The sequence below is a fragment of the Nyctereutes procyonoides genome, unplaced genomic scaffold, assembly GCF_905146905.1.
Source record: "Nyctereutes procyonoides isolate TBG_1078 unplaced genomic scaffold, NYPRO_anot_genome, whole genome shotgun sequence".
NCBI lineage: Eukaryota > Metazoa > Chordata > Mammalia > Carnivora > Canidae > Nyctereutes > Nyctereutes procyonoides.
This window is the reverse complement of record NW_026575125.1, coordinates 4,400,822-4,416,384: the sequence shown is the minus strand read 5'-3', so window position 1 is coordinate 4,416,384 and position 15,563 is coordinate 4,400,822. Positions and strand designations below refer to the sequence as shown.

The following is a 15,563-nucleotide window of genomic DNA, read 5'->3' as shown; positions in this document are numbered from 1 at the left end:
TGTATTAGACATCCCTTTACAATTTATGGGTTCTCTCCACTTCTGAGAGGTCTTCCTGAAGTTCCAACGACCTCGTTATGTATGTCGCATGCAGGTAAACAGTGGTCTGGAAAGGAGAACTATTTCATTTCTCTCCTGCCTAGATCTGCTGGAATAAAAAAAAAAAAATCTGTCCATTAGGCAGAGGTAGTGTAATACCAGGTCCTGTCAAAAGTCCCTAGGAAGATACTGGGTGCCAGGCTCTATGTCATGATTATCTCGGTAAGAAGTGCTTGCGGAGACAAGACTAGAGGTCGTATTTTAGCTGATGCAGAGCCAAGGTGCCACTCTCAGCATATACCCAAGATTTGATAGTGTGGGATACACTGAGAGAGTTCCTTTTTTAATTTTTTTTTTGTTTGTTTTTTAAACATCAGTTTCCACTTTGGGGAATTAGTGTCACACTTAAGTTATTGAATTAAGCAGATTTTACAAACTCTGCCAAAAAAAGTGAGCTATTTAGGATGCACTTGGAGAGAAACATTACGCCAAAGAACCCCATGTAAACACACACACACACACACACACACACACACACACACACGAGGCTCCCAAGCAACTTGAAATCCTCTGAAAAATTCCAAAAGGGAATTTTCAATGAAGAGAAGCACCAGTGTGAAAATAAAATCCAATTTGTTGCTTGAGTTGAGTTTTAATAATTGTGTCATAGATGCCTTGGGATTCAGAAATAGCAAGTGCTGGATGAATATTTAAAATATACTTTGTAAGTTAACCGGGTGGTAGGTACGGCTGGTGGCAACGACTTGGAAGGGACCGGGAAGCCTTAGCTCTTCATCAGGTCATCCTGCGAGTAGGGGCTTAAGGAAATGTGCTGACCCTGCCGGATAAAGGGCAACAGATCGTTGTTGTTGTTGAATTAAAAAAAAAAAAGGCCAAGAGAAATCTCTGCCATTTTTAGCAATCAATATAATGTGGCATCTATCATTTTAACAGGTTTTGTGTGTCACTCATCATGTTACGCAAGATTTCTGGGGAGAGAAATTATTACTACTGTTATTATTATTATTTTAGAAATCATAATGCTCAATGCAACCAACTGTGTAGTGAACCAACACAATACACTGGCACAACTAAGTCCCCCTTCCAGTATTTATCTTTTAATCAATTTCTTTGTATAAATTTCTTCTAAGCTAAGGGATTTTCTCTTTTTTTGAATTATTTATTTATTTATTTATGATAGTCACACACAGAGAGAGAGAGAGAGGCAGAGACATAGGCAGAGGGAGAAGCAGGCTCCATGCACTGGGAGCCTGATGTGGGATTCGATCCCGGGTCTCCAGGATCACGCCCTGGGCCAAAGGTAGGCGCCAAACCGCTGCGCCCCCCAGGGATCCCTGGGGATTTTCTCTTTATTTTACGTGAACCATGCATGTGCTTTTAAAGTGGTTTGTCGCTGGTACTTTGAGTTATCTTTTTTGACAACCGGAGATTTTATATTTTATATACATCTATCAATCTTCTCCTTATTTATTTCTTCGCTTCTTAGAAAGAGCTTGCTCAAGGATAGACTGGATAAATAAGGTTCAATTATACGTTCTTGCATTATTTTGTGGGTCAATTTTCCAAATTCAATCTGCGTGTGGAATTCATTTAGATAAATGGGGAATAGCAGCATAGCATAGAACAAGATTAACATTCTAGGTGTCATATGCCACCTCAGTGAGGTTGGGTAAGTCACTCTAGTTTCCTAAACTACAGCTCCTCAAGAAACTGCCTTCTTTGTCTGTATTATCATCACTTCTTTTCTCTTCTCTTCATCTTCATTATTTTCATCATTATCATCTTCATCATTTTTCATTCATCACCATTTTCTTCACCACAACCATCATCACCAACCCCATCATCATCACCATCAGCATTATCACCATCACCATCACCACCATCACCATCGCCATCATCACCAGCATCATCATGTTCATCACCAATCCCATCATCATCACCATCAGCATCATCACCATCACCTCAATCATCATCATCACCCTCAGCCTGTTCTTCATCATGATCGCCATCACCACCATCACCACCATCATCACTGTCATCATCACCATCACCATCATTATCATCACCACCATCAGCCTCATCTTATTCAAAATTATCACCTTCATCATGATCATCACTGTCATCACCGTCATTATTAACATCATCATCATTACTTCTGTGAAACTAGTAATATTTCATCTCCCTCATCTTCAAAATCATCACCTTATCACCATCACCACCATCTTCCTCTCCAAAATCATCAACACCTTCATCACTATCACCATCACGATCATCCTCATTATCATCATCATCTTCATCATCACCATCACCTCCCATCATCACCGTCACCATCACTACCATGACCATCATCATCATCATCATCATCACAACCACCATCACTATCTCTCTTTTTTTTTTGATTTTTTATTTATTTATGATAGTCACAGAGAGAGAGAGAGAGAGAGGCAGAGGCACAGGCAGAGGGAGAAGCAGGCTCCATGCACCGGGAGCCCGATGTGGGATTCGATCCCGGGTCTCCAGGATCGCGCCCTGGGCCAAAGGCAGGTGCCAAACTGCTGCGCCACCCAGGGATCCCCACTATCTCTTTTAAGTGCATGCAAAACACTTACCACAGTGCCAGGGACCAGTAAGCTAATTATAATGTCTTCAAAAGTTTAATCATCCTAATGCAATTAACGTATCATCTATTCTTAGCTGTCTGCCTTGAAAGGCCACCTTTACATTGACACCAGAGTCTCTTTCTGGGCTTCCTGTTCTTCTCCATCATTCTGTCTATTCTGGAGCCACTGAGTCCTACCTCCATTTATTTGTATTTCAGCTCCACAGAGCACACTTTTAAACACAATGCAAATTAAAAACACGTTTAAGAATTCACAACACATTCGATCTTGGCTGCACAAGACCGGAGGATATACTTGTTCTACTTGAGAAGTTGAAGAGTTTTATGACAAAATGCTTCCATGTTCCGCTTCCCACTGCCTCAGAGTAGGAACTGTCCCGAGCACAGTTCCCTGTGATGTGCACCACAACTACAAGGGGACAATGAGTCATCTATTACTAGCATCTCCCTCTTAGTCCTGCCTTCATGCCATGGAGCTGACAGATGGGGCTCTGCTGTGCAGAGCTGGAAGCCAGCATGCTTTAGCGTGCAAAGACCACCTCCCTTATTCCCTGAAACCTACTAAAAACCTGGAACTTTGGCTGGTGACCAACTCTTGAAATAATACTCAAGTCTCCATTGGGTGTTTGATAAAACTGGAGGCCCAGTTAATGAATGTGTGGTCCACGATCGCTCCCTATGAACTACACCATCACTCATCCCGTGTGCTGCCCAGCCATAAACGTCCACTCTGAAAGTGAATGAAGCTAATCAGCTATCCCAGCCATAGGGGAATGGAGCCTGGGGTCTTTCACGTGTGCGCACTCACAACGAAGGAGCCAGCTGAGTGTCGTGGCTTTCCAGTCCCTTGATGTGCTTGACACAAGAGGCTTGACTTCTTGTCCTTTATCCAAACACCTAAGAGCACTCCACATATGTGCGCACACCCATCGTGGTGCTACCTTGGCCACGTAAACGCTTTCACCTCCTCCCAGGCTTCCAATACCTTCCCTGCCATCTTGTTCGGACCTGCAACCCATCACCTCCCAAGCTACCAGCCCCCACCCTGCCGTGGTCAGATACTGCGGTTATTCCCTAATGCCCCAAACTCCAATGCCGAGTTGTCTTTTGTGATACTCCCGGTCAAAATTTCAATCATCAATCAATTCAATGATCCATCTCCCTGCCTCTGCATTGGACTGAAAATCACCCAATTCCACATCCTGAGCCAACACCTGACTCCTGGTCTCCCTCCAAGCAGAACAGAGCTCAGACACAGTCCAATAAGTCATCCCTCTGCCCACGTCCCTCCATGCTTCTCGAAGTAATATCCAGCCTCACTGACCCCAAGCTCCTCAAATATTGCTAGGTCAGCAATCTCCTACAACCCTAAAGTTTATAAATCGACTTGTGTCTTTTCACGTCTTCCTTTTTGGAACTGATTGTTCCAAGAGCATTTTGAAGTGCTCTTTACCCCTGAATTCTGATACCCCCACTTCTCCTCTTCTCAGCCCAGGGGTTCTTTTGCTTTCCTTTTGGGGACTGTTTCTATTTTGCCCTTCCCTCGAATGTTCTATCTGGCCATTCCATTTTCAGTATGCATCAGAAGCGAACATGTTATTTTCACGCTTTAGAGGAGGCCCCATTTATCAAGAAAAGGAGCATTTAAAAATTCAAGATAGAAAACTTGATGTATTGAATCCCAGAGGAAATACGCAGCCTTATGGCCCAGATTACATTCCTTAGACAACAAAAGAATCACAAAGAGAAAATTGTCATTATTTTTTTTTTTAGACCCTGTGATGCCAGTGGATGAGAAGTAGAAGCATGGAACCTCACTTCTGAACTTTTTTTTGTAAAGTTTTATTTATTTATTCATGAGAGACACAGAGTGAGAGAGAGAGAGGCAGAGACACAGGCAGAGGGAGAAGCAGGCTTCTCACCGGGAGCCCGATGCGGGACTCGATCCCGGATCCTGGAATCACGACCTGAGCCGAAAGCAGGCGCCCAACCACTGAGCCACCCAGGTGTCCCCATTTCTGAACTTTTACCTCAGATTTCAATCCAAGAAAACCTAGAGTCATGAGTTACTCAACCGCTTTCAAAATCCTCACAAAGCAGTGTGACCCGCAGGTAAAATCCCACAGGTGGACCATTATCCACCTCCCCTAGCAGTTTCAGCACCTTGGATAGGGCCTCGCAACTCTCCGCACCTCACCCCCATCATCTCGCCTCTAAATATGACTTATTGAGCCCCTGCTCTGCCCCTGGTCTGCAGCATCCTAGAAGCAAACGTCTTTTATGTGAACCCCACCAGAGCACTATGGCCCGGCCAAACGGACCTACTACGTGAGGGGTTATCCATTACACACTGCATTTCAGAGTCTCACAAGTCTCTGAGAAAGAGTCCCTTTTAAAACGGATAATCCATTAGACTCATGCCCAATAAGCCAAACCCTGGTTAGGATCCTTTCATAGGTTTGAGGGGGCGTTGACTGACATCCAAGGGCCCTCACTGCGTGACTTCAGGTTCTTGTCCCTTTCCTGATCCACTAAATGAGATCTTGCAATGTATCCTCCATTCCTGACGATGGGTTTGATGCGTGGCCATCGATACTGGATGCCACGTGCTTAACTACACACCAGGAACGGAAGAGAGGAATTCACTCTGTACCATACCCCCACCTTGTCTTGCATGAACCCGTCTGATATTTGTCCTTCCGGCTGGCTGTGTGTTTCATCCCTGCACCCACAGAAGGTGGCAGTGCTCAGCCCCACAGAGGCCAAGGCAGGGGGAAACTGAGGATCACTGTATCAGACACAGCCACTAGGGGAACCACATCACAGAGACCCGGCAACTAGGTGACTCCTGAAGACTTCTCCATGCCACCAGGATGGTTGGTAATTCTTCTACTAAAGAAAAAGGCTCACGGTTTTTGTTCAAAAGAAAAAAAAAAGTCCCGTCTAAGCCACAGGATCCCAACCCTTGAAGTGGCACGGATTTTTTTTTTTTTTAATTGAAAGGTTTGACCAGAAGGCAGAGGATTATATTAGTGTTCACCTCATTGCTCTCAACGTGCATTTCTCTTTGTAGGATATAGAATTTGCTAGTTGAAACTTGAACCAGTGCTGATTTATGATTCCGTCTTGTACCTCTATTAATAGCACAGGGCTCTAAATAAATGCTGAGTGCATGCAAACAAATCCCACCCGACAGACTGGAGGTGTCGTCTGGAACGGTACAAGCCACAGGTAAGAAAGCAGTGCGGGAACCACCTCTGTCCCTCTACTGGCTCCCTAGGCCCCGTTCCCCTTCACAATTCTCCAGTAAATATCACTCCATTTCTGGGGGAAGAGAAACAGCTACAATGGCACAGCCCCAAGATACTCGGCGCACATGTGAACACACTGTGATTTTGCCCATTTGTTCCTCCCCGAAGCTCTGCGGCTTCAGACTTACTTGGGATTGAAAACTGTGCTTTGCGACGGTGCCCTGATGGCCCACAGGATTCGACTGTGGGGGTATCCTGCTGAAATGAGATGATGGTCTGGCCCCATACACCTACCCTTCTGCTCTCCAAACTCTCAAGCAATTTATCCACATCTTTGTTGGGAAACTCATCCAGAGTTTCCGCTCTGTGTTATTTTAAGATCTCCTGGAGGAATGTTAAATCCCTCAGTGGCTTTTAACTTCCCTTATGTCAAGGGACTTATCATTATTACACTCTCCCTCTAAGAAAGAAACAAAAAGGGCAGCCCAGCTGGCTGAGTGGTTTAGCACCGCCTTTCGCCCAGGGCGTGATCCTGGAGACCCGGGATCGAGTCCCGCATCAGGCTCCCAGCATGGAGTCTGCTCCTCCCTCTGCCTGTGTCTCTGCCTCTCTCTGGGTCTCATGAATAAATAAATAAAATCTTTTTTTTTTTTTAAAAAAAAAAGGAAAAAAAATTAGGCACACAGCATTCAGTAAATGTGAGTAATGAAGGAATGCGCCCTTTCCCTGTGATTTACTGTGCTTATGAGGCGGCCTTTCTCATTACAGGGAAGGCAGTGGAACCAGGTGCAAGGGACTTCATGCTCTGCTGGATTCCGGTTCCTGCTCATCTGTCATATTAATTCTGTAATTAATACAGCTGACGCAGCTGTATTCGTCTCCACCAACCCTCACCTGCCTTACCTGCAGAATGGGGATGATGACCCTACCTCGTGGTGCACAGACGGCCCATGGCACAAAGGAGGGCACGCGGGCCAAGTCCAGGGCTGGGTGTAGAGCACACCCAGAGCAGGCCGTAGCTGAGATGATTACAGAAGGCCAGCCACCCCTGGGGTTACTTAGAGGGGTTCTAGGGTCAGGCTGTGAGCCAGCCATCGGGTATCTCGGCAGGGCCCCTTCTGTGGTCCTCACAGGGCATCTGTGAGCTCACGTGCATCGCTGACTATAACCATGCAGCACGGCACCGTCACACAGCTAACAATAAGGCAATAAACACGGTGAGGCGGCGTGCAAGTCGCCATGCAGCGTAATTAAGTAATAAAGGTGCTTTTGTTGTGTATGTGCCTTTCCAGGTATAAAGAACCCTGCAGTGGAGAAGGTGAGGCTCCATGCAGCTAGGCTGCACCCAAAAATGTTGGAAGAAAATGCTCTGCATGACAGATGTGCACCCTCTGCAGCTTTCTGGTCTTCTCTCATCGAGCTCTCATGCAGGATGCATCATCTTTAGGCAAATATTCCCATTTTATTTTACTCCATAATTATTCAGAGTGCTGCAGCCCCGTCAGCATCAAAAGGAAAGGCTTTTTTCTTGGGACGATGGAATGCTCCTCGAAACACTCGGGTGGACTGGATTGGTAAAACGGCTAAGACATCCCGAGTAATCAACGTCACGGCATAGCGGGACGATTTCTCTTTTTGGCAAAAAGAAAAGAACAGGGTCATCTACAAATGTGACGTCAGGTTCTCATGCAGATCTCAGAAACCGAAACACTCTCTGTTTCATCCTAGACGGCAGCGGTACTAGGGAAACACTGAAAGTCACACTTCCTAATGAGTCAGGGGATGCAGATGTGGCCTTATAATGAGATAAAAATCAGTCCACTTGATGGTAAGCAGCATGAGCTCACCTGCTAGCCCACACACGGCTTAGAGTCGCGTAAGAAACCCGTTCCTCGCAACGTAACGGGCGTCAAAGAGATGAAATAGTCTGATTCACACGGCTAACGTGTGCAAAGTGCAAGCTGATTCACCTGCAACATTTAAAGAAGCAGCAATGAAAAAAGTGACGCTTGCCCCGCCGTGTGGAAAAGCCCTAGGACAATGGATTTGTCTCGTAAATCTCACAAAGCGCAGTGTTCCGCTTCGGGGTCTCAGCACACATCCTACGGACTCTCTGTTACTTCGTACGATCACGGACCCTCAGAGAAGCAACTGAGGACGTGCTCTGGTTTCCTCGTGTAAAGAGGAGACAGCTGAACCCTAGAAAGTTAAGACATCTCTCAAATTCCCAGAGACTGTAGATGGACAGCTAGAAGGGTCCGGTCCTGTTGTTTCTCAAGACCGTGCTCCTTGCGAGATTTAACAAAACAAAACAAACCAAGACTTGTTCTCGTGATCGGCACAGGAGGCAACCGACATCACGTTCAATGTGCTGCTGAAAACAAACCGATCAAAAAAACAAACAAACAAACAAACAAAAAAAAACAAACCACCAAGAAACGCAAAGCTGTAGTCCTCGGCAATGTGCAGGGAGTTTGAAAACATCTACATGGAAGAGTCCAGAGCTGTCCGTTCCGTGCACAACGAGAAGGAGGAACAATGAGAGAAGGAGGGAAAAACGGGGGAAAGAAAACAAACACATGGAAATCCTAAGCAGCCTGCTGACTGGTGGCATTTGGACAACTGTGTCCCGTTGTGTCCATGGGGATTGTGCGACGTCCGCACCAGAGACGGTGTCACCGGAAAGGCCGGGCACTGAGTGCGGAGTTCAGGGCCCCCGGCTTCCCCTGCCTGAGACGGCGTAGACCCTGCCCGGCTCTGCCGAGAAAGCAAAGGCAGCGAGGTCATGGTGATCCCACGAGGTGGAGGGACACTTCCCTTTTTAAAATTTTTTTTTTTTTTTTTAATAGGGCGTCCTCCCAGCACCCGTGAAGAAAGCGGCAGGCTTTTCAGGACGAGAGTCCTGTGCTCAGGAGGAAGGAGAAGGGGCGCCGAGGCCCAAGCAGCGTCCGGGTGCCCGCAGCCCGAGGGCCACCTGCCCGACAGGTGGCCGCTGACCCGTGGACCTGTCGCCTGAGCGCAGGGGAGGTGGGAAGGGCATCGCGGGGTGCCCGCGGGGCTCGGGGTTCTGCTCGGTGTCCACGGGCCCCCTGGCCTGCTGTCCCAGCCTTGGGAGCCCGGAGGCACGTGTGCTGTGCCAGGGCAGGGGACGCGGTGGGGCGGCGCACACGTACCCACGCTCCAGTCCAGCTCCTCGGCAGCGTCCCCGTAGGCGCCGTGCTGGCTGCGGCCCGCGAAGTCCGGGGACGAGAACAGGGCCGTGTGCACGTGAAGGTAGGACAGCAGCAGCAGGAAGGGCGTCCCAGCGTTTCTGTGGGAGGAAGGGCCCAGGGCAAGTCAGCGCCGGGCCTCGCGGGCACGTGGGCCGCCCAAGAGGCCGCAAAGCGCCCCCGACGTGGCCTGGATGGGCCCGGCACCCCCGACAGCCTCACAGGTGCAAGTGCGGCCTGCCCGGTGCAGCCCCAGCCCCGGCTGTGCACGGGAGGCTGTGTGCCAGGCCCGCTGCACCCTCTCCACCCAGTGACCGCTACGAGCTCAGGGCCCTTGGGGACTGTGTCCCCCGGGCCAGGCCCACCCCCTGGGGCTGCCTCCTGGTGACAGCGTCTGCGGGCCTGCCCACGGCTCACGGCCACGCCACGTGCCCGTCTAACACCAGCCGGGCTCTCCGATCCACGTGTTGCCCGCCTCCCGCTGCTAAACAAGTGTCTGCGACAAACGCTCAAGGGTCAGCCCTGAAGTCTGGGAAGCTACATGGACCAGCCTTGGAAACTGGCCCAAATCGACAGTCTTGGGTCACTTCAAAAGCAGGTGTCAATTCAGAATGGGTCAGGACCTCTGGCATTGGACCTGGTGGGAACACAGGGCTGCTGGAGACCTGTGAGTGGCTGCCAACATGTGGCCCTTGTGACAGCGCTCATGAGCCTGGGGAGGGTGCAAAGCAGGGGGAGCTATGCCCAGCTCTGCTGAGAGGGGTTGAGGCGTCCCAGCACCTGCTCTTGACAGCCCTCTGATCTCGGAGGAATGCACTTGCTTGATGCATTTTGGTTTTATGTAACCAGTTTAGATTTTACCCTTGTCCAGGAAAGTCACAGAAATTCCCTTCCGGCTAAAAGGGACTAGTGAATAAATGCCCTTTTGAAGGCTGTGCGGTCACAAATGGAGTGAATCGAGGAACAGATTTGTGGCCAAATGTAATTTCTACTAGAGCGTCCAGTGCACTCCCCAAGAAGCCCTCACGTGCTTCCTCATCCCACCAGACCACGAGCTGGGGCGTGTCACGGACAGCCCTGTGCCGCCGGCACCAGCATGGTGACTGGCAAGTAGCGTAAGCTCAGGACACCTGTGTTCGTGGATGAAATCCTACATGAGCACTCCGAGCTTCCGTGGGTCCGCCCAGGATCCCCGGGGACTGCAGGGGTGCATCAGTGCACATGGTTGGTGCAAAAGGTGCTCTAGACTAGGTACCGTTATAGACACCTACGTGATATATGTGTATATCTACATATAGATTACGTGCATCTCTATATACGTATATTTATATATATACCTAGATAGACTCACACACGTGTATACTACGTACCTACATGCATATTATTAGTATAGGGCTGTGTGTACATCTTTACAGACATACACCTGTATACATTAGTCATATAGCTGTACATACACACACATTTATGTATGTTATTAGTATATGTGTGTATATGTGCATGTCCACACATATGCCTATACATATATTATTAGTATAGCCATAGACACACACGTATATACCGTGCACCTGTGTATATATTAGCATATAGCTGTATAGATATATATGCATATTATACCTGTACACACATATACCATATAAACACATATATATACTATGCACCTATGTATATATTATAATATATATATATACACATATACCTGTGTGTACATATTTTTTATAGCATTGCATTACATTTTTTATTTCACTTTGGAAAGAAGTGTACGCTATACTTTTTGTTCCAAGAATTCAAATAATATGTTCCTCCTGGAAATAAAAAGTGTAGCAGTCACCTGGACTACCTAAGCAATGACCCTCAATAATTTGCAATGCTTTGAAGACTGCCAAATAGGTGGCAAAAACACTAATTTTAACTTCAAGATAACGTAGTGCATTTCTTTTTTTTTTAATATATATAGCACATATACATACACATTTACTGATATATATTAATATAGGATTACACAGAAAAACATAAACATATACACCTATATATGTATTACTATGCGTGTATATATACATGTACATACATAGATCATTAGTATATATACATATACACGCACACCCATGTTATTTTTTACACCCATATGTTTTTGATAAAGGTATATATCTCTACAAATACATACATAGACACCTGTATGTGTTATTAGTATAAGTGTGTATATGTACATGTAGACACATGTATATCCATATATTACACATATATGGATATACATATATTACATACACACATATATATTATGTACCTATGTATACATTATCAGTGTAGGGCTGTGTGTATATATAGATCTATATGTATATACATACAGACATATACATACACATTTACCTATGTATGTTATTAACACAGGTGTACATACAAATATGTACATATATATCTATATGTTAATACTGTGTATATATATATATATAAACACACACATATATACATATACCTGTACAGACATACACCTATACACACACTCATATATATAGTATGCACCTACGTATATATTATTAGTATAGGGCTGTGTGTATATATACATCTATCTATATATATACTATGCACCTACATATTTATTATTAGGGCTCTGTGTTATATACATCTATATGTAAATACATACAGACATATATATACACATTTACCTACATATGTTATAAACATAGGTGTACATACAAATAAGTACATATATGCCTGTATGTTATTACTCTGTATGTATATATACACACACACATATATATACCTATATGCGCGCGTGCGCACACACACACACACACATACACACACACACACATATATATATATATACACTATGCGCCTGCAAATATATTATTAGTTAGGGCTGTGTGTATATATACATCTATATGTATATACATACAGACATATACATACACATTTACCTACGTACGTTATTAACATAGGTATACATACAAATATGTACATATATACCTAGATGTTATTACTGTGTATGCATATACACACACACACACATATATATACCTGTACACACATACACCTACACACACACACATATATATACTATGCACCTACATACATATTCTTAGCATAGGGCTCTGTATATAAATATATACGCACATATATACATATACAAGTTTTGATATAGATATACACGTTCAAATATATACATATATACTTATGTATGTTAATAGTATGTATATCTATATATGTACACACATACACCTGTATGTATATTATTATTAGTATACACACATACACACCCACATATACTGCACACCTACGTCTATTAGTATAGGGTGGTGTGTATACACACACACAGACACACATACCCGTATATGTTTTTAATATAGGTACATATATATAAATACATAGATATACACCTGTATCTGTTATGAGTATATCTGTGTGCACACACACTAATAGATATATTAGTGAAATCGGTGTATAGATACATATATACACACACGCAAGCACACCTATGAATGTATATATGCTTTGTATAGCTGTGCACATATGCATCTCTATATATTAATATGCAGATGCATTATGCACCTACACACATATCAGTACAGGTATACACACATGCACCTATGTACCTATGTACATTATTAGCATATGTACGTACATGTATACAACTACACGTGTATCATGAGTATGGGTGTATATAGCCACACACACATAAACCCACACATTCACAGCAGTATAGCTGTATCAGCACACATACACACCTATATGTTATTAGTATAGGTGTATATACACACGTACAAATATACGCCTACTGGTACAGGTATATATGTACACAATATGTAAACTCTCAGAAATCTCTGATGGTTTTGACGGGACGGTCCCTTCTTGTTCGTCATCTCTGCCACCCAAAAGAGCTCTCAAGAAGCACTGATATTTAGTGAAATCAATGAGGCTTGTGTATATTTATTTAGCACCTTGAGTCCTCATGGTGACCAAAAACATCTCAAATTTAGAACTGGGTATCACAATGCTCGCTAACCAGTTCACCTCTGATAAAGAAACGAATACACACTTTGCCAAATGCGTTTTTAAAATTTCCTCAGGTTGCAGAGAGCTTGGGGCCATCCAGCCCACACGGGGTGGGGGGGGGATCACCCCTCAGATCTGCTGCTTATCACACTTTACACTCATGTTCCTCTGGACTTTGGAAACCAAAGGAAGCATAAAACCTCGGACTCTGAGGTCCCAGGGACCTCCTGCCTCAAGATCGAATTGAGCCCATTACTGTTAATCATCTGCATCATGCTTTGGAGTTCTAGGGTTTGGGGTTGCAATCTATCTCTTTTCCTTTTTACGAGAGTATAAAATGAAGCAGCAGTTACTATTTCACAACTTAGCTAACCAACTGACTAAATTAATAAATGACAACAACAAAAATCACAAAAACCCAAGCAGCAAACAAGCAAAAAGCTCCCAGGGGTCCCTGCCACCTGTGCCCACAAGTGGAACTAGCATGAGAATCCAAACCCGCGGGGCGCCCGGGTGGCTCGGTCGGCTAACTGTCTGCCTTCGGCTCAGGGCATGATCCCAAGGTCCTGGGATCGAGTCCCACAACGGGCTCCACACTCAGTGGAAAATCTGCTGCTCTTCTCGGCTGCCCGTCTGTCTGCTTGTGCTCGAGCTCTCTTTGTGAAATAAATAAATAAAATCTTTAAAAAAATAATAGAGCCGAGGCAGCTTACAAAGCCAGCCCCCGAGCACGTACGTGGTCAGAGCTGGCGATACGGGATGTGTCTGGCACAACGTGCTGAGGACAGACCCGTGGCATGTGCCCATCGACTTCACAAAGAATAATAAATAAATAAATACATCAAACATGACAGAGAGCCGGCTGTCGGCATCACCAGCACGATGTCAACGTGGGGGCATTTTGAAATGTGCGCTCGGAACGGACAAGCAGGTGACCCACTGGGCCGCAGGCCAACTAGGGAGCCGGGCCCAAGGCACTGTCACTCCGAGGAGGGGACACCAGAGACCGTGCCTACTGACAGCGGCCGTGCCGCGCACATGGCAGCCCGGCCTGCCTGGCCAAGCCCGGCGACACGGTCCCCGGGCCGGGAGGGAACCCTCGCTGTGCAGTCCCTTCTGGACGGAGGGGCCACAGCAGGCCCATGGGGGACGTCTGCGTCTCCCTTCCCCATGGCCCTGACAACTCCAGGGCGCTCCATCGCCTTCGTGGGCCTCAGTCCTGTGTCATTCGCGGGGCCACTCCAGTAAATAAAGTAAAAGTTTCGAAAGTAAAAACTTGAAAGTTTACTGCCAGTGTGTTGCTCGCTGGGTGAAAAGAAAGAATTTTCAGCGGCTACACGCCTTTGCTCTATTTGCAAAAGATACAGAAGGGGGCTCCGCGCCTTCCCAGCAGCCGGCGATCATTTCAATCCAAGAAACAAAAGGCTGATTTCTTATAAAGGCGGACTAAAATGTATCCAAGGGGATGGTGAAGGCGTTACTTTTTTTTTTTTAATTTTTTTTTATTGGAGTTCAATTTGCCAACTTATGGATGCTGGACTCTGAAGCCATCCATCGCCACCGGCGATGCTCCTCCCCGAGACCTGCTGTGACCTGAGTGCAAGTACCTAAAGTCATCCCCACGCCCCAGCAGACAACAGATACAGGAAAGACGCTTTGCTGATACAGGTTGTGAATTCCCTGGAATGCATCCTTCATTATCCTAACCCAGACAGTGCAAGAAAGACCTACAAAACCTACAAAACAACCACCTAAAAAGATAATTTCCCTGTAGTTTGGATAATATGAACTAAGAAACAATTGGAACGGTCATAATAGGAAATGAGATTCGGAGGAAGGAGATGGATTTTCCCTTTGTAAAACCAATCACATTTCTTTGCAGCCACTAGAAGGAAGGAGAGCGCCTCCTTAGATGGAGCCTCCAAGGGAAAAAAGGAGGACAGGAGAGTATAGTCACCCCCTCAGGGTACGTCCGCCCTGCTAGGGGATAGCTGTTCTGATTCAGACAGGCCACGTAAGACAGATCGATCGTCTGTTCCCCACGTTCACGCTCAGCCTGGGAACGAGGAGAGAAGTCCATGAAGGACATGGGGACATCAATGGATGACCCCGGGAACTGAGTAAAATTGGGGTCCACTCAGTGCTGCAGAGAATATAGCAATTCATTTATTCCACAGTGGTTCTCAGTGCTGAAAATGGGAAAAAAAAAAAAAGCTAGTATCTAAAACATTGGGAATTTTCCCATTAAAAAGAGAGAGAGAAAAAAAAAAGAACTTTCCCCCAGATAGTTCCACCTCAGAAATAGGGGAACTTCTGCTTTCTCTGGATGGGCGAGAAGCTTGCGGCATGCTCGGCCTGGAGAGGGGGCTCATCCAAAGAGCCAAAGATCCCCTCCGTCCCTAAAGCTGTCTCTCGGTGGCCCATGCAACGACA

General features: G+C 45.8%; 1 protein-coding gene across 5 annotated transcripts in view; it reads right to left on the bottom strand.

The window, feature by feature from the left end:
* STS (steroid sulfatase) overlaps positions 1-15,563 on the bottom strand; it is a 140,937-nt gene that overhangs the window by 43,482 nt on the left and 81,892 nt on the right. For all 5 annotated transcript variants that reach the window (XM_055337418.1, XM_055337421.1, XM_055337417.1 and 2 more), the window contains one exon: positions 9,105-9,241. In XM_055337418.1, coding sequence (XP_055193393.1) covers positions 9,105-9,241 — 137 coding nt within the window. The remainder of the gene's footprint in view (positions 1-9,104; positions 9,242-15,563) is intronic.